The sequence below is a fragment of the Macaca nemestrina genome, chromosome 10 (genome assembly GCF_043159975.1).
Source record: "Macaca nemestrina isolate mMacNem1 chromosome 10, mMacNem.hap1, whole genome shotgun sequence".
In the NCBI taxonomy this organism is placed as follows: Eukaryota; Metazoa; Chordata; class Mammalia; order Primates; family Cercopithecidae; genus Macaca; species Macaca nemestrina.
The window spans coordinates 137,164,708-137,187,042 of record NC_092134.1 but is presented as its reverse complement, the minus strand read 5'-3'; the positions used below and the strand labels follow the sequence as shown (position 1 = coordinate 137,187,042).

Genomic DNA, 22,335 nt, shown 5'->3' with positions numbered 1-22,335 from the left:
CCCCATTTTATACATGAGGAGACTGATATACAAAGAGGTTAAGTACTTGCCCAAAATTACCCAGCTAGCAAGTGGCAGAGACAAGATTCAAACTAAGGCAGTCTGACACCAGTTTCTGAAGACTGCACCTGCTACCTGGCACCTGACTTCCTGGTCTCGCCCTGAAGAATGTCAGCTACTCAGAATAATTTCACCCACCCAATATGGTCAAAAGGAAGCTTATCATCACCACCTTTAACAGAGGTTACCTTGAAGGCAGAGGGTGGAATTGGGTGGGGAAGAGGGTGTGTGATACAGACAGACTTGTTTTTTTACTCCTTACTGGTATTGTTTAAATGTTAACAATAGGCTTCCATTACCTTTGAATTTATATAAGCACGCACAATAAGAAAAGATCTTCCCCTGAAAAAGGATCACAGTTTGTCTCCCTGCCAGGGAGATGAGGAAACACGGGCCCTTTGAAGGCAAGGTTCAACCAAGGGCACACAGAGCAGGGAAGCCAGGATTAGAACCCGAGTCATATCTCGGCAGATGCATGCAGCACCAAGGCCACGCCAGCCCTCGCCCAGCCCTCCCACCTGCACACAAGGTGCCAGCATACCAGGGGCAGGGGAGAGGGTGGGGATCTTCAGCCCCTCTCCGGAGCAGCAGCTCTGCAGCACCAGGTCAGGAGCCTCTCGGGGAAGTGTCTCAAAGTCCTGGATGAGGATGGGGGCATTGGGCCAGCCAATCCTCTCCAGCTCCTGTACATTGGCATGAGGGCCCACTCCAATGGGCACCACCTGGATGTCTCCAGGCAACCTCTTGATCTCATCAGAGGCAGGATTTCCGGTGACCATGTAGACCAGGTTGGGCGCCTGCTCCCGGTCACCCTGGCTGACCAAGAAGCTGTGGTCGGAGAGGTACTGCAGGGCCAGCCCAGTGTTGGTCCTGTTGCCGCCCTGGTAGCGGATCTCTCGCACCCGCTGCAGGATGTCCCCTTTGGACTGTGCCTCGCTGAAGGGGTACTCCACCGCCACCGTATAGGAGTACTGCAGTACCGTGACGTGGATGCCGTCCTGGCCCACATCCATCCGCTGAATCACCTCCTCCATGAACTCCTTGCTCCTGTTAAAGTCGGCTTCACCAATTTTGTCCGATCCTTCCAGGACAAATGCCACATCCAGAACCATGGAATTCCTCTTGGGCCCCAGGGTTGAAACCCCCAAAAGCCCTGAGCCCACAGTGACTTGTGCCATGTCGGGGGGCAGAGTAGGAGGAGGGGCTTCAGGGGCAAGGTCACAGAGGTAGCTAACAATCTCATCCCTTTGCTGCTCCAGCTCATCCACACCGCTCAGCACGAAGGCCTTGTTCTCAGGGGACTGCTTCTCAATGAGGTGGATCTGCTTGAGGTTGGCATGGGGCCCAATGCCCACCGGGATTACGATGACCTTCTTCTTCTTCAGGCCCTGGACATAGCGGACAAAGTTCCGGGACATCCGTTGGGGCTCCTGGCTGGCCATCAGGAGCAGGGCGATGCGGGAGGCTTCAGGGCGGTCGATCTTGCCAAAGATTTGGAACAGTGTGTATTTCAAGACCTCACTGGTGGAGGCCACCTGGCTGCCTGCATACTTCACCTGGCTGGCAATGCGCCGCAGCTCTGATGGTCGTTTCCGGTCCTTGAGCCCGATGTAGGCATGGGAGCCATCATGGTACTCCACGACGGCCACGCGGACCCACTTCTGGGAGATGCGCAGCCGCTCCATCATGTCCACCACAAAGGCCTTCAGCACTTCAAACTCAGCCTCGGACAGCCTGGAGGAGCCATCCAGCAGGAAGACCAGGTCCAGTAGCCTGCTGCAGTAGAAATCGTGCAAGGGCGGTTCCGAGATGTCCTCCACATACGGAGTGGTGGGGCTCACCGGGGCATCTGTGGGAGGCACCACAAGGCCTCCCGGCTCCTCGCAGGCTTCACAGGTGAGGTTGACACCATCACAGTGGCTGCAGCAAAGAGCGAAGAAATTGAAATGGTTCAGGAAGAACCTATGGACACTTCTGAGCCCTATAGTGTACGACCACTTCCATATTCCCACAGAATCTCCTGCCTGTTCCACCTGAACTTGAGATCCCATGGACCATTCCATACCCAAGTAAGATGTCACTATTTAACATCTGTCCCCAAATAGCATGCACCCCCCCCACACACACACACAAAATACACACGTAGCAGACTTCCTTTGACTCTAGAAACCAAAGCTTTAGCCCATCCTGGGACATGAAAAAATATATTCGTTGTTCTAGGCCATCCACACAGCCACTCAAAGCTGATTTCTTTTCAACCTACATCTTTAGCAACATGAATACTTAATTATAATCCAAGCCTTCTTACAAATGTCTCCAAGAGCAAATGTTACTAAAATGTGGACACTAACCTGTGCTTGTAAATGTTCTGTCGAAGATAAATGCTTTACAGTACATATTCTAACAGAATATAAAGTTTTGTTTTTTTTTTTTTTTTCTTTGAGACGGAGTCTCACTCTGTCACCCCAGGCTGGAGTGCAGTGGCGCGATCTCGGCTGACTGCAAGCTCCACCTCCCAGGTTTATGCCATTCTCCTGCCTCAGCCTCCTGAGTAGCTGGGACTACAGGCACCCGCCACCACGCCCAGCTCATTTTTTGTATTTTTAGTAGAGACGGGGTTTCACCGTGTTAGCCAGGATGGTCTCGATCTCCTGACCTTATGATCCGCCCACCTCAGCCTCCCAAAGTGCTGGGATTACAGGTATGAGCCACTACGCCCAGCTATTGTATGAATTTTAAAACATGTTTAATATGTTGAGCCCTAAGGGAGAGAGAAAAAATTGGAGCAAAAACATTGTGGAAAGATGAATAAAGATTCAAAACCCCAGTTTTATCTAGCAGAACAAATTATTTGGAAGTAGTAGACAGAGGTCCCCAAGATGTTAGGCCTAGGAAAAGACATTCGCTCATGCCTCCAGCAGACATAGGATAAGCACCTCTCATGTGCCGGGTACTGGCCAGGCTCTGTGCCCAGCCCCAAGCACACACCACAAGTCTGTAGCAGAGCAGTGGCCCCACACCCGTTCTCCCCGAGATTCCTCTCCTCGCAGCTCTGGGCTGTGTAGACAGGAGACAAGGCTGTGACCACAAAAGGCCCAGGACTGCAGACCCATGTGGTGACGGCCTGGGGGGATCTGGAGACAATGCTGGGGAACTAAGGGACTCTGGGAGTCACCAATATTAGAGACTTCTGGACGGTTGAAACACCTAAACCAGGATCTATTGGTTCTGAATTCATTTCTTTTTGGTTCCTAATTCACAAACTCCTACGCTAACATGCCAAATTTCCAGGCTCTGCTGGTAACATCACCTTTTTGCCAGCGTCCTGGAAAGTGGCAAGACCTGCCAGACCACAGGTGAAATCAAGTGGCCCTGTGTGGTGGAGACCAATGTGGGCCCAGATCATCTCTTCGGACTCTCAGCCCTGGAGGCACCTGGCCTTCAGCACTCCCAGTAAAGCTGAAAAGATGGCAGTGCCCTGAGCCTGGGAAGTGTCCCCCCTGTGGCTTGATCCCAGGTGATGCCCCCAGCCTGCTGTGGGCCTACTGTCCACACACTGCTTGAGCTTCAGCATGCACTGTGGCAGCTGCCCCTGCCCGTGTGCCAGCAAAGGAGGTGGGGAGAGGGCTCAAAGCTCTCATGCCTTTTTGGCACAGAACCCCAAGCCAGCATCAGAATCACCCCACCCTTTGCTCCCTACAGTCCCTGTTTCAGCATCCAGAGTGTGCGCAGGCACAGTCTTACTAGGAAGTTAATTCCTCCTTCCCGTGATCCACGAGATTTACTGCTTCAATCCTTGGTTAACGGTGCGTGAGTGACATACTTTCTAGTTTCCTGTGTTTGCTAGAAAACTCACCCCAGGCAGTGTTCGTTCTTGTTTGTACAGATGGTGGTGGCAGGATCTGACTTTGGCAGCTGTGACCATAGCCCCTCCCCAGCAAATTTACGTTCTCAAGTTTAAGTTCCCAGAAGGCTTGATCAGTGTCAGGGAGTGGTGTTGAATAGATCTGGATTTTAATAAATGTTCCCTACTTATGAGCAGGACTTCAGAGGGCTCAGAGCTCACCCTGAGGACTCCTTCTCACCTCCCCAAAGGCCAGTTTCCCAGAGGCAAGTCCAGTGAGAACCCAGGGTGAGAGCAACGAGCACATTCCCTCCCTATTATGACAGCCACACCCTGCGACCTTGACTATGGCCCCCACGAGGTTCTTACTACCCTGAGGGCCCTGGGTTCCATCTCACTTTCCTGAGTCCCCACCTCCAGGAAAAAAGAAATCTGATTTTTATGGACACCTGTGCTCAGACTAGTCATGACCTACAAGGACAGTGAGGGACCACACCCCACCTTCAGTGAGAAAAGCAAAAACCTCTTAGGACTTAAGCCTATTAAGAGCAAAAACACTGTGGAGGAATATATGTGGAGGAAGCAGTCTAGCCCATCCCTAAAGAAAAAGTAGCAAACCCTAGGAACAAACAAAACAATAAACTAAACAATGAAGAAAACAAACTCAATCTCTCAACTCATGTAGCTAGGACTTTTTACCCAAAACCTAGTCTCTGAGCTGGCCCCCGGAGAAGCAATAAGATTCATCACTCCAAACGACCCCAAAATCTGTTTTACCAAATCTGGCAGTGCTCAGGGTCGCTGGGATTCAAGGTGACTTTCTTTCCTGAGGCAAAACGCCGGCCAGCCGCCTCACACACCGGGCAGTCTTCGGGGCTGATGCAGGTCTGCAAAAGCTCATCCAGGATTTTCCCTGCAAAAGAAAGCTCTCATTAGGAACCAAACTGCTCCCCTTTCCCACGAGGAAGCCTCACTTTTAACTAAAAGGGAGAAGCCAACTCCTTCTCCTGCCCTAGAAGCCAGCTTCTCCTGCCCACACCCCAGGGGTCACCCCGCCACTCAAGGAGCATCTTTCCTCCTTGTGCTTTGACTGATCCCTCTGCAAAACTGGGAATAGGGGTTCCCTCACCCTACCCCACCTCCCCAAGCCTCAGGACAAATGAAATCTTATCTCCAGGGCTCTTTCCGCTCTTCTGAATAACGCCTTCAGTAACTCTAGAGCTGTGCTGTACCATATGATAGTCACAAACTGCATGTGGCTATTTAAATTCAGTAAAATTCAGTAAAATTCAAAATTCAGTTCCTCAGACACACTCGTCACAGTTACATTCAATACAACATTCCCCCACTGCAGAAAGTTCTATCGGCAGGGGCGGCTTTAGACGAGAATCCCATAAATAGGCACATAAAAGCATTTTAGAGGAGCTCGACTTGGGAAAAATCACAGTTGGCCTGACTCTGATGAAAGAACCCGTGGAGACAGCCTGTGGCAGGGTTGCAGGTCAGAGACGGGACATGGCCGGTGGAGGCTGAGATGAAGCAAGACCTAGAAGCACCTTTCCACCCATCCCTATCCCATCCCACCAGCCCGACCCCCAGGGATAGAGGCCTCACCTGGAGGGCAGTGGGCATGGCAGCCCTCCACACACTGCACAGGGCAGGCCAGCGGCTCAGGGTGCTGGCACGTGACTCGACAGGCAGGTGCGCAGCTGTTATAGCGCCACTCACACTCATACCCGTTCTCCCGGAGATTCCTCTCCTCGCAGCTCTGGGCTGTGTAGACAGGAGATAAGGCTGTGACCACAAAAGGCCCAGGACTGCAGATCCATGTGGTGATGGCCCTGGGGCACCTGGAGATAATGTTGGGGAACTAAGGGACTACGGGAGTCACCAATATTAGAGACTTCTGGATGGTTGAAGCACCCCAACCAGAATCTATTGGTTCTGAATTCATTTCTTTATTTTTGTAGAGATATGGTCTTGCTGTGTTGCCCAGGCTGGTCTTGAACTCCTGGGCTCAAGGAATCCTCCGGCCTCAGTCTCCCAAAACACTGGGATTACAGGTGTGAGTCACTGTGCCTGGCCCAGTTTTCTACATAAAAACATTAAGTTGGTTACATCCAAAGAAAGAAGACTCTATAGACATGAATGTATGAGTTGATCACTCATATTGGCAAATATAATTGTGCCTAATTAAAGACATAAATCGACTTCCTTCTTTTTCCATCAGTATTCCCTCTTCTCCTTCTGCCAGAATCTCTCCAGAAGAAAAATCTCCACATATTCATGCCTTGAATCCATGTCCTGCCTCACCCATAATATGAACTTCTTACTAAGCCAACATCTTAACCCTCCTTAGCTCTTGGCCATCCAGTCCCAACTAGAGGTCTGTCTTCTCTCTCCCATGAAGGTATCCTCCTGCACTCACAAGGTCTTAAAGCATAGACACATGGGAAGAAGGGACGGCATCTGAGAACATGAGTGCGTCAGGACTCACGGCACAATGTGGCTGTCCTCCAGGTCACCACCTTGCCGTGCTGGGCACACACGTGAGCATAGGCAGCAATGGTGTCACAGAAGCAGGCGCAGTCCCCAATGGACTCACAGGAGCAGGTGTCGTATATGCAGACATCCAGGAATGGCTCGGGGTCCACCTGCAAAGGCAGCCTCAGATGGCCCAGGCCTATGGCCAGGTGTCAGGAACTCTGGCTCTTAGTCTGGGTGCAAACGTTCTGATGGTCAATTTAAGGGTAAGGGGGCGTCCAGGTAGAAGGAGAAATGTAGCTCAATGGTCTCAAAGAGGAAATGGGAGGGAAGGAAAGATTCTTAGTTTCTAATCTGCATTCCAGCAAGAAAGGCTGAATAATGCAGGGCTGTTGGCCTTTTGCAGAACACGATGAGCCAGAGAGTTTTCCAGAAGATCATTCCCTCTGTCCCTCTGCCTACCTCCCTGTCTCAGCCACCCGTCTGTCCTCACAACCCACTCTTAGCCTCATAAGCATTTGGGTGTTTTTACAAAAACACACACATACGTGCTGGTCATTGTCTGTCTTTGCCTCATTTCAGCAAAGAGAATGGGGAAATGCATCAGACCCCTGCAGCTGCCTCACCGCCATGGGGCAGGTATGCGGGACAACAGGGCCTAGACTCTGATTCCAAATCCAGTTCAACCAGTTCCCACCTTTCCTCGTCCCTGAAATACGCCTCTACACACACTGGACTTTCTCAGGGCAGTTATGACAGAAAATGAATTCATTCACTGAGTGGGTCCTTGTTTCCAAGACGTTCCAAGAGTCTCAATGTCCCCAACTCCTCCCCTGTCCTCACTCTTCCAACTCAGATGCCCACGATTTCCACCAAACCAGGGAATGTAAGAATCCTTTGGAGTACCTCAGAGACTGAAAATCACTGGATAGACAGAGAATTGAGGTCCATGTTTTCAACCAGTCTCCAGTCTCTCCCACATTGGTGGTGCTACACAGCAGCCTGTATGTATGCATGGCTGTGTGTGTACAGACTTCCGTATTCACATGTGCCCACGTCCACATATGTGTACCCACATACATGCAGCAGATAAGAGACAACTGCACTATGGTCGGGCACGGTGGCTCATACCTGTAATCCCAGCACTTTGGGAGGCCAAGGTGGGTAGATCACCTAAGGTCAGGAGTTCAAGGCCAGCCTGACCAACATGGTGAAATCTCGTCTCTACTAAAAATACAAAAATTAGCTGGGCATAGTGACAGGAGCCTGTAATCCCAGTTGCTCAGGAGGCTGAGGCAGGAGAATCGCTTGAACCCAGGAGGCAGAGGCTACACTAAGCCAAGATCATGCCATTGCACTCCAGCCTGGGCAACAGAGCGAGACTGTCTCAAAAAAAAAAAAAAAAAAAAAAAAAGAGAGACAACTGCACTTAACCTTGGGGAAATCCTCCTTGTCATTGGAGAGAAAGATGCAAAAATAAGTCGTAATATGAGGACTCAAAATCACCAAAATTAAGACCAGAAAAGAATTTCTGTGAGACAAGAAATGGGCCCCAAGAGCTTTTGGGGAGTGGGACAGGAAGGTCTTTTGGTCTGGACAAATGCAGCAGTAACAGGAAAAGGAAATCTCTGGCTCCAGTGTTGAAAACAAGATACTTCAATATGAGAATGAATCCTAAGACTGGGGCCGAAAGAGAAGCACTGGCACATGCCAAGGGGAGTTACTTCTCATGCAGAAGGAAATGTTTCGCCAGGCATTGCTTCCTCTAGCAACTGTTGATTTTACTTTTTGTTTCCCAGATTGAAAGCCAAGAAAAAAACTGAAGTGGTGTCTTGGTGCAGATAATGTCAAGACACCAGGGTAGTGTCCATGTTAGAAGGTCACGCTCAGTGTCGATACCACAGGGCCAAGCCTTGGGACCATCTGCTTCCCACTACCCTCAAGGTTCTCACCAGCTTGTTGCAGTCCTGGAAGACATCACTGGTAAGGATTCTACAGGAGGAATCCACCATCGTCTGCTTCATGAGGTTGTTATGGCAGGTGGCAGGGGATGAGTCCAGAGGCACCTGGGAACCAGGCAAGAGACAGGCCAGCCGTCAACTGGTGAGACTGGGGTTACTGAGCCCAGAAGGAGCCAAGAAACCCTCCCCTCCTCACCCTGCAGCCACCTGAAGGTCATACCGCCCACAAGCCTCTTCCAGCCCCCATGAGAATGGGGACAGGGGGACATTCCAGGAAGCAGGCTCTTGGGCTCTGTCCACACAGGAGACCCAGACGTACTTTTCTGGTGTCAGCACACTGCGAGCTCACTTTCCAGGAGTTTCCAAAGTCCACGGGGTCTTCCTCCACTTGAAGGTTGCTGCTGGTGAGGTCATTGTTCTGGATGCCATCAAAATTCCCACACAGGCCACACACTTTCTCCTTGAGAGACAAGTTGAGGGGATCAGCACCATCCAGCCCAGGGGCATGCTCCCCGCCTCGGGGGAAAAGGGAACGTTCCTGGCGGCAATGGCGGCAGAGGGCATTCAAGGAAGAGGAGGAGCAGGACAGAGACTCAGAGGAGGCCCGAGGTGGGCACCAAAGACTTGCCATTGCCAAGACCTATTCCTGAGCTTCCTTGCTTGTCCCATTTTATTTAAAGCTACGGAAACAGAGAGAGGCAACATGCCCAGGTCACATAGTCAGCCAAGGGCAGAGGTGGGAATCAGGCATCCTTGGCCCCGAGATCACTGGTGGGAACTGTCACTGTCCCCGACAAGCATAGAAGCAGAGAGAGGAGCCAGTTCCACTTCTCCACCAATGCAGGTGTAGGGGTCTGAGGACGGAACGTCACAGAACTGCCTGCCTCTGGGCAGGTGAGTCCCCTTGCCTGGAGAACTGCAGCCTGTTCAGACCAGGCTGGGCAGAATTCTGCTCTATCGCAAATGTCATCAGGAAGGTGTGTCTCACCTCTCTCCATGTTCACCCATCATGGAGTGCAACATGCAACGAGTTCTGAAAAAGCAGTTACTAATGAGTGAGAAACAAGTAAACACTATGGAAAGAGGAGGGAAAAGTTCTAGTGTTCTGTAGCACCACAGGGTGACTATAATTCTCAACAATTTATTGTATATTTATTGTATATTTTTATTTTCTTGAGACAGAGTCTCGCTCTGTTGCCCAGGCTGGAGTACAATGGCGCAATCTCGGCTCACTGAAAGCTCCGCCTCCCGGGTTCATGCCATTCTCCTGCCTCAGCCTCCCGAGTAGCTGGGACCACAGGCGCCCGCCACTGCGCCTGGCTAATTTTTTGTATTTTTAGTCGAGATGGGGTTTCACCGTGTTAGCCAGGATGGTCTTGAGCTCCTGACCTCGTGATCCACCCACCTCGGCCTCCCAAAGTGCTGGGATTACAGGCATGAGCCACCATGCCCGGCCAATTTATTGTATATTTTCAAGTACCTGGAAGAGCAGATTTTGAGTGTTCCCAACACAAAGAAATGGTAAATGTTTGAGGGAACTGATATACTAACTACCCTGATTTGATCATTACACTGTATACATGTATTGAAATATCACACTGTCACCAGTAAATACATACAGTTAAAAGTCAACTAAAAATAATAATAAAACAAAAACACTACAGAAAAAACTGAAAATACTTGGCCTGGAGAAGAAAAGGTGCTATACTTTTACAACACACTTAGAGCCCTGGTCTTGAGACAAACAGAAAAAATGTATTCTATTTTGCTTCAATAAGCAGAGTTCGGCTTGGTATAAGGGGTTTAAGTTACCAGGAAACATAGAAGAATGTCCTCACTGTTGGGCAAAAGGCCAACAATCTTTACATGGCCTAGAAGCCTCCATGGTATGGCTACTGCCCCTCCCTGCCCTCATGAACTACTATTCCCCACAAGTCCTTCCTCTGCAGCCACACTGGCCTCCTTGTACAACTGCTTCAGACACCTACCACCTTAGGGCCTCAGCACGTGCTGTTCCGTCTGCCTCAACTCTCCCCCAGATACTGGCATGACTCATTCCCTCCCTTCCCCAAAGACTCTGCTCTTACATTCCCTCTTCACAGGGCCCATCAGCCAAAACTATCTATAGTAACATTCCCACTAGAATATTACCCACACCAGGGTTATGGAAGGCAAAACCGTGGCTCCCATGAGATGAAGAGTTTATTCTGGATTATCCATTTGGGCTGAATGTCATCACAGGGTCTGATCAGAGGGAGGCAGGAAGGTCGGAGTTAAAAAGGTGCTGTGACAGACAGAAGCAGAAATAGAGAAAAAGAGTGGAAGATGCTACGTTGCCAGCATTGAATATGGAGGATGGGGCCACAAGCCAAGAATGCAGGCAGCCTCCAGAATGTAAAAAAGGCAAGAAAAGGGACCTCTCTCAGACCCTCTAGGAGGAATGCAGCCCTGCCTACCAATTTTAGCTTTCCAACCTCCAGAACCATACGATAATAAATTTGTGTTAAACTATCAAGTTTTTGGTGATTTGTTATAGCAGCAATAAAAAACAAATACATGGAAGACATACACACACACACACACACACAGACACACACACACCCCTACCTGACTTTTTTTTCCCCTGTTGTATCCACAGTGCTTAGGACAATGTTTGACACATACAGGAACTTAGTATTTGTTGAATAAATGAATGAATGAGCTGTTAATGCTTTATGGGAATTAGATGGGCTGCCACAGAGAAGTGAGGGCAGTGCTGCCTCACTGGCTTGTACAAGCTGCAAATGGATAGTGTTATCAGGGATGCTGTGGAGGCCCATTCCTGCCTAACTAAAGCAGCTGCCAGAGTAGCCAGAGCCACTTGTCACATACATGGCACTTAAAGAAATCATTCATGTTCCAACAACCCGTTGGACCCTAAATAGTGGAACCATTCTCAAAAGTTGGTTATTAGCAATTTTACAAATAGCTCTCAAAACGTGCCAGCCCATGGCTAAATGGTAAGGCAACATCCTAGAATAGTCTGCAGTGTTATAACAATATTGAGCATGATTGCTTTGCCTCTTTAAGAAACCTAAAGAAAATTTGATATTGTCATTCAAATTCAGAAAATACAGAGACCACCACAAAGATAATCCTTGAAAAGAGCAACGCCAAGACACATAATTGTCAGATTCACCAAGTTGAAATGAAGGAAAAAGTGTTAAGGGCAGCCAGAAAGAAAGGTCGAGTTAACCACAAAGGGAAGCCCAAGAGACTAACAGCAGATCTCTTGGCAGAAACCCTACAAGCCAGAAGAGTGGGGGCCAATATTCAACGTTATTAAAGAATTTTCAACCCAGAATTTCATATACAGCCCAAACTAAACTTCATAAGTGGAAGAGAAATAAAATCCTTTACAGACAAACAAATGCTGAGATTTTGTCACCACCAGGCCTGCCTTACAAGAGGCCCTGAAGGAAGCACTAAACATGGAAAGAAACAACCAGTACCAGCCACTGCAAAAACATGGCAAATTGTAAAGGCCACCGATGCTATGAAGAAACTGCATCAATTAATGGGCAAAATAACCAGCAAGCATCACAACGACAGGATCAAATTCACATATAACAATATTAACCTTAAATGTAAATGGGCTAGCCGGGTGTGGTGGCTCACGTCTGTAATTCCAGCACTTTGAGAAGCCAAGGTGGGTGGATCACTAGGTCAGGAGATTGAGACCATCTTGGATAACGTAGTGAAACCCTGTCTCTACTAAAACTACAAAATAATTAGCCAGACGTGGTGGCGGGTGCCTGTAGTCCCAGCTACTCGGGAGGCTGAGGCAGGAGAATGGCATGAACCCAGGAGGCGGAGCTTGCAGTGAGCTGAGATTGTGCCACTGCACTCCAGCCTGGGCGACAGAGCCAGACTCCATCTCAAAAAAAGTAAATGGGCTAAATGTCCCAATTAAAAGACACAGACTGGCAAATTGGATAGAGTCAAGACCCATCTGTGTGCTGTATTCAGAAGACCCATCTCACATGCAGAGACACACACAGACTCAAAATAAAGCGATGGAGGAAGATCTACCAAGCAAATGGAAAGCAAAAAACAGCAGGGGTTGCAATCCTAGTCTCTGATAAAACAGACTTTAAACCAACAAAGATCAAGAGACAAAGAAGACCATTACATAATGGTAGAGGGATCAATTCAACAGGAAGAGCTAACTATCCTAAATATATATGCACCCAATACAGGAGCACTCAGATTCATAAAGCAAGTCCTTAGGGACTTACAAAGAGACTTAGACTCCCATACAATAATAATGGGAGACTTTAACATCCCACTGTCAACATTAGACAGATCAATGAGACAGAAAGTTAACAAGGATATCCAGGAATTGAACTCTACTCTGTACCAAGCAGACCTAATAGACATCTACAGAACTCTCCACCCCAAATCAACAGAATATACTTTCTTCCCAGCACATCGCACTTATTCTAAAATTGACCACATAATTAGAAGTAAAGCACTCCTCAGCAAATGTAAAAGAACAGAAATCACAACACACTGTCTCTCAGACCACAGTGCAATCAAATTAGAACTCAGGATTAAGAAACTCACTCAAAATCGCACAACTACATGGAAACTGAACAACTTGCGCCTGAATGACTACTGGGCACATAACGAAATGAAGGCAGATACAAAGATGTTCTTTGAAACCAATGAGAACAAAGATACAACGTACCAGAATCTCTGGGACACTCTTAAAGCCGCTGTAGAGGGAAATTTATAGCGCTAAATGCCCACAGGAGAAAGCTGGAAAGATCTAAAATTGACTCTAACATCACAATTAAAAGAATTAGAGAAGCAAGAACAAACAAGTTCAAAAGCTAGCAGAAGGCAAGAAATAACTATGATCAGAGCAGAACTGAAAGAGACAGGGACACAAAAAACCCTTCAAAAAATCAATGAATCCTGGCCGGGTGCGGTGGCTCAAGCCTGTAATCCCAGCACTTTGGGAGGCCGAGACAGGCGGATCACGAGGTCAGGAGATCGAGACCATCCTGGCTAATATGGTGAAACCCCGTCTCTACTAAAAATACAAAAAACTAGCCGGGCGAGGTGGTGGGCCCCTGTAGTCCCAGCTACTCGGGAGGCTGAGGCAGGAGAATGGCGTAAACCCGGGAGGCGGAGCTTGCAGTGAGCTGAGATCCGGCCACTGCACTCCAGCCTGGGCGACAAAGCGAGACTCCGTCTCAAAAAAGAAAAAAAAAAAATCAATGAATCCAGGAGCTGGTTTTTTGAAAAGATCGACAAAATTGATAGGCTACTAGCAAGACTAATAAAGAAGAAAAGAGAGAAGAATCAAACAGACTCAATAAAAAATGATAAAGGGGATGTCACCACCGACCCCACAGAAATACAAACTACCATCTGAATATTATAAACACCTCTACGCAAATAAACTAAAAAACTAGAAGAAATGGATAAATTCCCGGACACATACACTCTCCTAAGACTAAACCAGGAAGAAATTGAATCTCTGAAGAGACCAGTAACAGGCTCTGAAATTGAGGCAATAATTAATAGCCTACCAACCAAAAAAAGTCCAGGACCAAATGGATTCACAGCCAAATTCTACCAGAGATACAAAGACGAGCTGGTACCATTCCTTCCGAAACTATTCCAATCAATAAAGAAGAGGGAATTCTCACTCAATTTATGAGGCCAACATGATCCTGATACCAAAGTCTGGCAGAGACACAACAAAAAAAGACAATTTTAGACCAATATCCCTGAAGAACATCCATGTGAAAATCCTCAGTAAAACACTGGCAAACCGAGTCCAGCAGCACATCAAAAAGCTTATCCACCACAATCAAGTCAGCTTCATCCCTCGGATGCACAGCTGGTTCAACATGCACAAATCAATAAATGTAATCCATCACGTAAACAGAACCAACGACAAAAACCAATTATCTCAATAGACGCAGAAAAGGCCTTCGACAAAATTCAACAGCCCTTTATGCTAAAAAACTCTCAATAAACCAAGATATCATACTGAATGGGCAAAAACTGGAAGCATTCCCCTTAAAAACTGGCACAAGACAGGGATGCCCTCTCTCACCACTCCTATTCAACATAGTGTTGGAAGTTCTGGCCAGGGCAATCAGGCAAGAGGAAGAAATAATGACTTCCTCATGTCCTAATTGAATACTGCCTTCCCCCAAGTAGAGAGAGACAATGGGTTGCTAATCAGGGAGCAGAAAATGCTCCAAAGGCCAAGTCCCCGACAAGATGAAGCAAGAAAAGCCACTGACCTGGTATGTCTGCTTCAGGACCACGGAGACGCTCAGGTGGCGGTCCCAGACCACGGAGATGGCTTTGCCCAACAGCAGAATGATGTACCGGCCAGACTCCACCACCTCAAAGTGAGTCTCATCCTTCATGGGCCTCTTCACATTCACCTGGAGGAAGACAAAGCAAGACATACGGGAGGATGAAGGGTAGGCTCGACAGCCAGGTCCTCCCCTCCACTCCACACCTGCCCATCTGTCTCCAGTGCCCACGAGTGCAGGCACCGCCACCCCTCCAGGACCCCACATGTCACTGCACCCCTGCAGGGCCAGCCCCACGCCGGGACATGTCTGTGGCCATCTTACCACCACCACTCTCCAGGCGTCCATGATCAAGAGACGGTAACAGAGGTAGCAGCAAAGTCATGATTATGAAATTAAAGTACTATGAAACCAATGAGCAGAAGACCATCCATCACTTCACAAAAGGTGTTTTACTGACAATTAGTCATTAAATATAGTGGTGCCCTAGACAGGTTTTCAACATGGCAATGATTTTAAGCATCTCTGGTTGATTGTTTAAAAATCTATTCCTTTGTAAAAATAAGCAGTAGACTCTGACCTTTCCTGTATCCCACCACCTCCCACCTCCCCAGAGCCACTGTCATCAGGAGACAGAGCTGAAGAAAAAGGAAACGCGGCACTCAGTGCTAGTGCCAGGAATCATACACTGCAGGTTTGCAAAGGGCTCTGACCTGAGCCTCTGACTTGGCCCGATCCCTGCCAGTGCTGCACCCTTGAGGCCCATTTCAGCATGCGTGATGGATTCTCTAATTCCTCACTGAGACTGAGGCTGAGAACCGCCATCACCCCTTTGCAGAGGTCCTCTTGTTAGTAACATATCACGTGCAGAGCTAATCACATGTGCAAATCTATCCCTCACATGTCTGCACGCCTGTTCAGCATCATCACTGTCACTCTGCCCTAAATAGAGCTATTCTTTGAAACGGAGTTGACACTGTTGACCCACAGTTAATACATCATGCTTGCTAAGCAGTTTTCTTCCATAATGGTGAAGAATTCACCTCCCATTCCCTGATGTCAATGGTGGGTACTGGGAAGGCGGCAGAGATGCAGGCTGAGGCCACGGGAGAAAATGAATATACCAGGACAGGTTTGCGCCCAGAGCCTGGGTCTCCATAGCACTCCGTGTAGTCAGAGCAGCTGATCCAAACCTGTGGCCTGGGGATGACCTGCAACTTTAAACACAGGTTCCTGGGCCCCACCCAGACCTACTGAGTCAGAATCTCAGGATGGAGATCCAGGATCCACATTTTCAACAAGATCTCCTAAGGGAGTCTTGTGTACACTTCTGAGAACTACTTCTTAAGCTCTTAGTACACAGGGGACTGAATCAGTTTACTCTTTTGAGCTCCTTTAAAAATGTTTATCTGGCCGGGCGCGGTGGCTCACACCTGTTATCCCAGCACTTTGAGGGGCCAAGGCAGGTAGATCACCTGGGGTCAGGAGTTCGAGACCAGCCTGGCCGACATGGTGAAATCCCATCTCTACTAAAAATACAAGAAATTAGCCAGGCATGGTGGCGTACACCTGTAGTCCCAGCTACTAAGGAGGCTGATGCAGGAGAATCGCTTGAACCCTGGTGGAAGTTGCAGTAAGAAGAGATCACACTATTGCACTCCAGCCTGGGTAAAAGAGCGAGACTCCATCTCAAAAAAAAAAAAAAAAAAAAGTTATCTGAAAAGAACAGAAAAACATGAAACATATCCCATATCATCACTTCATACACACACACATACCCTCCAGTCCCCACCCTACTCCAGAGGTGAGCACTGGTTCTATCCCATGTTTGTGCAGACCCATGTGCACATCCTTCACGCACACTCTGCACTGTCGCTAAAATGGGACTGTGTCATCCCTATTGCTCTGCCACTTGTTCTTCTCATAAAATACGTCACGGTCAGTTGCAATAGCTCTGCCTCATCCCCTTTAATGGCTATTCATGATTCCATTCACAGAAGTTCTAAATGAATGCTTGGAAAATGTTCCTCTTAAGTGACAGAAGCACAAAGCAGGACATGAGGGTGGAGGAGATGAGGCCGCACTTACCTCCTCGTCGAACAGCTCAATCTCTCCTCCCTCCACCAGGATGGTGACATGTTTCTTGCATTTCACTGAAGGGTGGCTGCATCCCTCATTCCCCACCAGGATCCGAAAGGTCCCAGGGTTACCACCACAGTAATCCTGGGGAAAGAGGAGTGCCACGAGAGGACCATTATTCCCACTGGCTCTCACCAGACCAGAAGATTGGCATCTGTTCATCGCAGGCCTTTGAATATGTGTCACAGGATCTTGCCATGTCCGTGGCTATGCATGTGTGTCTGTGTGTGTGCCTGGGGGGAGGCGGATGTCCAGGTGAACGCCCTCAGGTGTGTTAACCTCGCCCACGACAGATAAGCCAGGTGCCTGCAGTGAGTGGGGCAGGGGTGGGAGGGAAGGCAACATGTGGCCTGCTTTGATGGATGCATCAGGCTCAAAGGCCTTGCCTAGAGCCCATTCGAGTCCCTCTGGAGCCCTTGCCTAGAGCCCCAGCCAGGCAGCTGGGAGAGTTTGACCACAGGGCACTTTGTGGCTCTAAATTCTGGCTGAATCCCTCTGAACTGCTGGCCCAGAAATGGAACCAAAGACGGTTTGACAGAGCTCCACAGGTCCTGAACTGCCAGGTCGAGATGAGAAGAGACGATAAGGGAGTTCTGGTCCTTGCTGGTCAATTGCATAGAAAATTAAGCAAAAGGGGACACATTCCTGGCAAATCTCTCTCCCATGGTGGCTATTATTGTGGTACGATGAAAAAAAAAAGATAAAATGTTCAACTGAGAAAAACAGAGTGTGTCGCTTGAACCCAGGAGGCAGAGGCTACAGTGAGCCGATATCACGCCACTGCACTCCAGCCCGGCAACACAGCAAGACTCTATCTCAAAAAAAAAAAAAAAAAAAAAAAAAAAAAAAAAGAAAAAAGAGAAACAAGGTGTGAATCTTGATTCTGCCACTTACTGGCAACACTGAGCAAACCACTTACCTTTCTGACACACATACCCACAACACACATACACCCATGCAGTCATACACACATACACCCACACACGCAGCACATGCATACACCCACACATAGCCATACACTCACACATTCTCATGCATACACACATGCACACGTGTCCAAACAACACAATCTGACCTCTGTAAGATTCTATTCAACTTAATGGGATTGTTAGGTTACATGGCTTTATATTAGGTTGATGCATGGTGAAGGCTAAAAGAGGAAACGAGGATGTGCTTTATTTGTTCTTATCATCAGCTGAGATTTCTGAAAGACAGTGAGTTAGGTCTTGATGCTACTCCCCAAAAGAGGACAGCAGAAAGGGGAGGGGCCCCAGGACAACGCGTCAGAAGACAACAGAACCAGCTGCGGGAAAGGAAAACAAGGCGCACAGACAGGGCACCGTTTGAAGGGGAATCTTTACAACTGGTCCAGTTGGGAAAGATGGCCTGGACAGGGAAGGGCTAAGAGCGGTAGATGCTGACTGGCTGTCTAGTCCTTGCTGCACTGAATTATTTTTTCCTGGATGTTCAGATTTGAAATGGGCTGGGTAGTTGTTCTGCAAAGCTGGTGCCGCCTTGTCTTTTGCTGCTGAGGCTGGGAAACTTCCCTATAGAACCTTTGGGAAAGCTCTAGAGGGGCGCATCGCCCCCGGCTCACAGGTTCCTTGCCTGGTCTGCATGCCCTGTGACCCCAGCACACAGCCTGCCTCTCCGGGCCAGCCCAGGTATGAGGTGGGGACTGCGGAGGCTGCTGCTGACTCCGCCCCATACCCAGCATGCTCTACACGGGTGATCAGTCCATAGTCACCCACACTGCCTGACTCACCAGCTCCTGCAACTCAGCCTCTGGGGCTGGGGCTCCTATGGTTTTGTGGTCTTCCATTCAGACCACACCAAGCCCCCACCCCCTCCCCTCCTCTTGGGAATGGAGACAGAGGGACCGTATTTGTTTAAAGTTTCAGAGAGTACAGCGCCTCGGCTCTGGGGAGAAAAGCACTCATACTTCCTTGCTTACACAGTTGACGTCAACCAGCAAGAGAAACTTACAAGCATCCATGCAGTGGGGAGTGGGAGGCGGAGGGGCTGTTGCCCACACTCACCGGTGACGACTCCTGGACTCATTCTTACCTGCTGGGCAGGATGACTTTCCCGTGTCCCACACTCCCACTCCTCCCATTCTGAATTGAACCAAGTTAGAAATTAAAATGGCAGAGAATTCCACAAGGCCATACCATGGGAAGCAAACTCCAGGGATCATTTCAACCATCCCCCTGTCCAGGGCCACTGCACAACACGTGCAGACTGTGCACTGCCCAGGGTGCTGGAAGGGAGGCTGAGCGGGACTGAAATCCCAGCCCAACCCACTCCCTGAGCTATGCACCCTGACTGAGGCTGTGTCTACCAGAAGGAACAGACGCCTTTTTTTAATTCCAGATCCAACGTGGACGGGCAGTAGCCTTTCTCCCACAACAATCCTCAACAACAAACAAGCTTCTGTCTCGTTTTATAAGTCCCCAGGTGAGCAGAGGGAAAATGGACAACCGCTTCAGGCACCTCTGTGAAGGACTGGAAAATACTCCAGTAGAAACCAGACCTAGAGCTGTTTCTGCAGACAGGCCCACAGAACCCAAGCTGAGGCCACACCACCCACCCCCTCCTAGAAAGAGACAGCGCCCTCTCCCCATCTCCCCACCTCTCACCTGCACCAGAACGTACTGGCACTCCCCGGGGAACATGTATTTGAGCCCGTCAAAGGTGAGGTAGTGGGCCATGCCGATCGTGGAGCACGTGGCGTCACACACGTGGTCTGTGCAGTTCCACTTCCGGTCCCGACAGACACTAGGAGCAGTCATGGCAGGAAAGACAAGTTGGGCACCTTGGTTTTGAGGGGCCCATCTGGGCAATGGAGACAATGAAGGAACACAGAATACTCTGGGTGCCTCCCAACCCTCCAGGAAGCCCAAGGAAGATGAGGACCTGTAGCATGGAGTGTGGACTTCACAGGCCCAGCGAGACACAGGGAAGCCTAGCTGCTCTCCCTAAAAGGGGGAAACTGAGGCAAAAAAGGGAAGGGGTTGTCCAAAGTGAGTTAGGCTGCCAGGGAGAAGGCCCAGATGCTCTTTAGGCCTCCTGTTATGAATTCGCTCAGCCTCACCCTGGAAGCCACATCTACCTGAGATTCGCCACAGGGTCTCTGTCAAACAGACACACTGAGGTTGAAAGCCTGAGGCTAATGGGAAAAGCAAGACACAACAGCGGGAAAGCCCAGAGTCTGGAAAAGAGTGATGAAGCATGCACTTCTGCCAGGAGTGGTTCTGTGTGCATAGCTACATGTTAACATGTACGTAGCTACATGTTAAAATCTACAGTGATCTGCCCACTGCCACGTGTCCCACCCTGCCACCACCTGTAACCAGAGCTGACATCAAGAAGCCCACTTGTGCGTCAGATGTGGTAAGCTCAGACCTCAAGTCCAAGAGACAGCCCTCTCTGCCTCTGTCCAGTAGGCCTCTCTCCAAGGCTGCGCACAGCCACAGTCAAAGGCAGGGTGAATGAGCAGGGTGAGGGGTTATGTGCAGGATGGCCAAGGAAAAAGCAGAAGGCAACCAGCCACCCTCGCCTGAAACCATGCCGTTGCAAGCACACTCACGCTGTGCTCACGGGCAGTGTAAGGCCTGCAAGGACAGGACCCTCCAGACCCCGTGCCCACTGGCAGCTTGGCCACAAATGCAATGACTGGTGGGGCGAGGTCACTGTCTTCCGTGGGGCCCATCTCCCTGAACAGAAATACAAGTTGAGCATTCCTAATCCAAAAATCTGAAGTCCAAAATGTTCCGAAACCCAAAACTTTGAGCACCAACACGACACCACGTGGGTGGCTGAGAGGGTGACACCTTTACTTTCTGATGGTTCAATGTACACAGAACTTTGTTTCATGCACAAATGTTGAAAATACTAAATACACATTAAATATATATTTAAAATATTGTATAAACTTACCTTCAGGCTATGTCCATAAGGTATATATGAACCATAAATAAATGTCATGTTTAGACTTGGGTCCCATCCCTAAGATACCTCATTATGTATATGCAAATATTTCAAAGTCCAAAATAATCCAAAATCCAGAACAGTTGTGGTCCCAAGCATTTCGGATAAGGGATACTGTACTAACCCGTTGAATAGTGTCTATGCAGGATGGGCACAGGTGATGAGAAAGATTCTCCCCATTTTACAGATGGAGAAGCACAGGCACAGAGGCAGAGAGTAACCGGGTTCCCACAGGGGGCTGGAGGCAAGCGCAGAAGGTCCTGTGGCCACGTGTGCCCTCACTCCACCCACAGGGCCTGGGTCCCCGGGACAGCCGCTCACTGAGCCTCACCACGTGTTGCAGTCAATCTTCACTGCTTCTCCGGGGGCATACTCCTTGCCCTGATGCAAGCAGGGACACCTCTCCAGGGCCACACATCTGTTTTCATGCCGGACCTAAGGGAAAAGAATCCAAGTCTTCAGGGCCACAGCGACTGATCTAAAGCCCTCCTCCAGCCCACTCCAGAAAGGGTTGTCTGAGACTTGAGCCTACGGGTAGGCCCAGCACTGGGACCGGCACCAGGACCAGGGCTGGGCCAGAGGACAGCTTCCACTGCAGGCCAAGTCAGGACAGGGAGGCCACACCCATGGGACTTGGCAAACATGGGTTCCCACCTACATGGCTCCTGTCAACTAAAGACCCTGGCTGCCCTCTGCCCTCTCCTGCCCTGCTGGGGCACTGTAACTGGACACTTTTGGGAAGGTACTTCAAAAAACCATTTCCAGAGGCCTTGAAATGCACATATTCTTACACCTAGCCATCCCAAGGAAAGGATTTCTCTGAGGGAAATAGAATTATAGACAAAGATTGATGGAGAATTATCATTGCAAAAAAAAAATTGGAAACAATAGGAAAATGACTAAATCCATTAAGGAATCACCAGACACCGGTATCCTATGGTGTTATTAACAATGGCCCTTTGGAAGAATCTTAAATGAAGCGAGAAATACTTACACTGTTGATTTTTAAAATAGGAAGAAAAACTATGTATACATATGGTTCCAAATCTCTATGTATTTCACAAAAGACTAGAAGATACAGAATCTGCTTCCAGGTGGTGAGCTGGGATAGGGGAGTGGGAGGATTTTATTTTCTTTTTCGGTTTTAAAATTTTTTTCCAAGTGTTCTTCAGTGAGCATGCATTATATTTATAATTAAAGAAAATGAACACTATATTGAATAAAATTAATGTGTACTTAACACTTTGGAGGTGAGGGCCGAATGTTGGGCATAAGTAGCACTCGATCAGAACTAGAGTCTGAGGGCTGGTCCAAGCCACAGGCCCCACCCAGTCTCCAGTATTCCGGTTCACTCTCCACGGCGTATGCTCTACTTCCCCGTCCTCATACCTCGGGAAACTACTTACGTGAGCATGTTGTACTCCTCAGGTCTGCTGGGGCTGGGGAAAAAAAAGAACTAAAGGCTGGGCACGGTGGCGCACGCCAGTAATCACAGCACTTTGGGAGGCCAAGGTGGATCACAAGGTCAGGAGAT

General features: G+C 49.0%; 1 protein-coding gene across 2 annotated transcripts in view; it reads right to left on the bottom strand.

The window, feature by feature from the left end:
• The window catches only part of LOC105484247 (von Willebrand factor), a 186,210-nt gene that overhangs the window by 68,871 nt on the left and 95,004 nt on the right, over positions 1–22,335 (bottom strand). For both annotated transcript variants that reach the window (XM_071072329.1, XM_071072330.1), the window contains exons 19-28: positions 21,133–21,236; positions 19,451–19,589; positions 16,761–16,895; positions 14,655–14,801; positions 8,669–8,809; positions 8,341–8,454; positions 6,402–6,558; positions 5,519–5,677; positions 4,682–4,817; positions 602–1,980 (exon numbers count right to left, since the gene is read on the bottom strand). In XM_071072329.1, the coding sequence (XP_070928430.1) occupies positions 602–1,980; positions 4,682–4,817; positions 5,519–5,677; positions 6,402–6,558; positions 8,341–8,454; positions 8,669–8,809; positions 14,655–14,801; positions 16,761–16,895; positions 19,451–19,589; positions 21,133–21,236 (2,611 nt within the window). The remainder of the gene's footprint in view (positions 1–601; positions 1,981–4,681; positions 4,818–5,518; positions 5,678–6,401; positions 6,559–8,340; positions 8,455–8,668; positions 8,810–14,654; positions 14,802–16,760; positions 16,896–19,450; positions 19,590–21,132; positions 21,237–22,335) is intronic.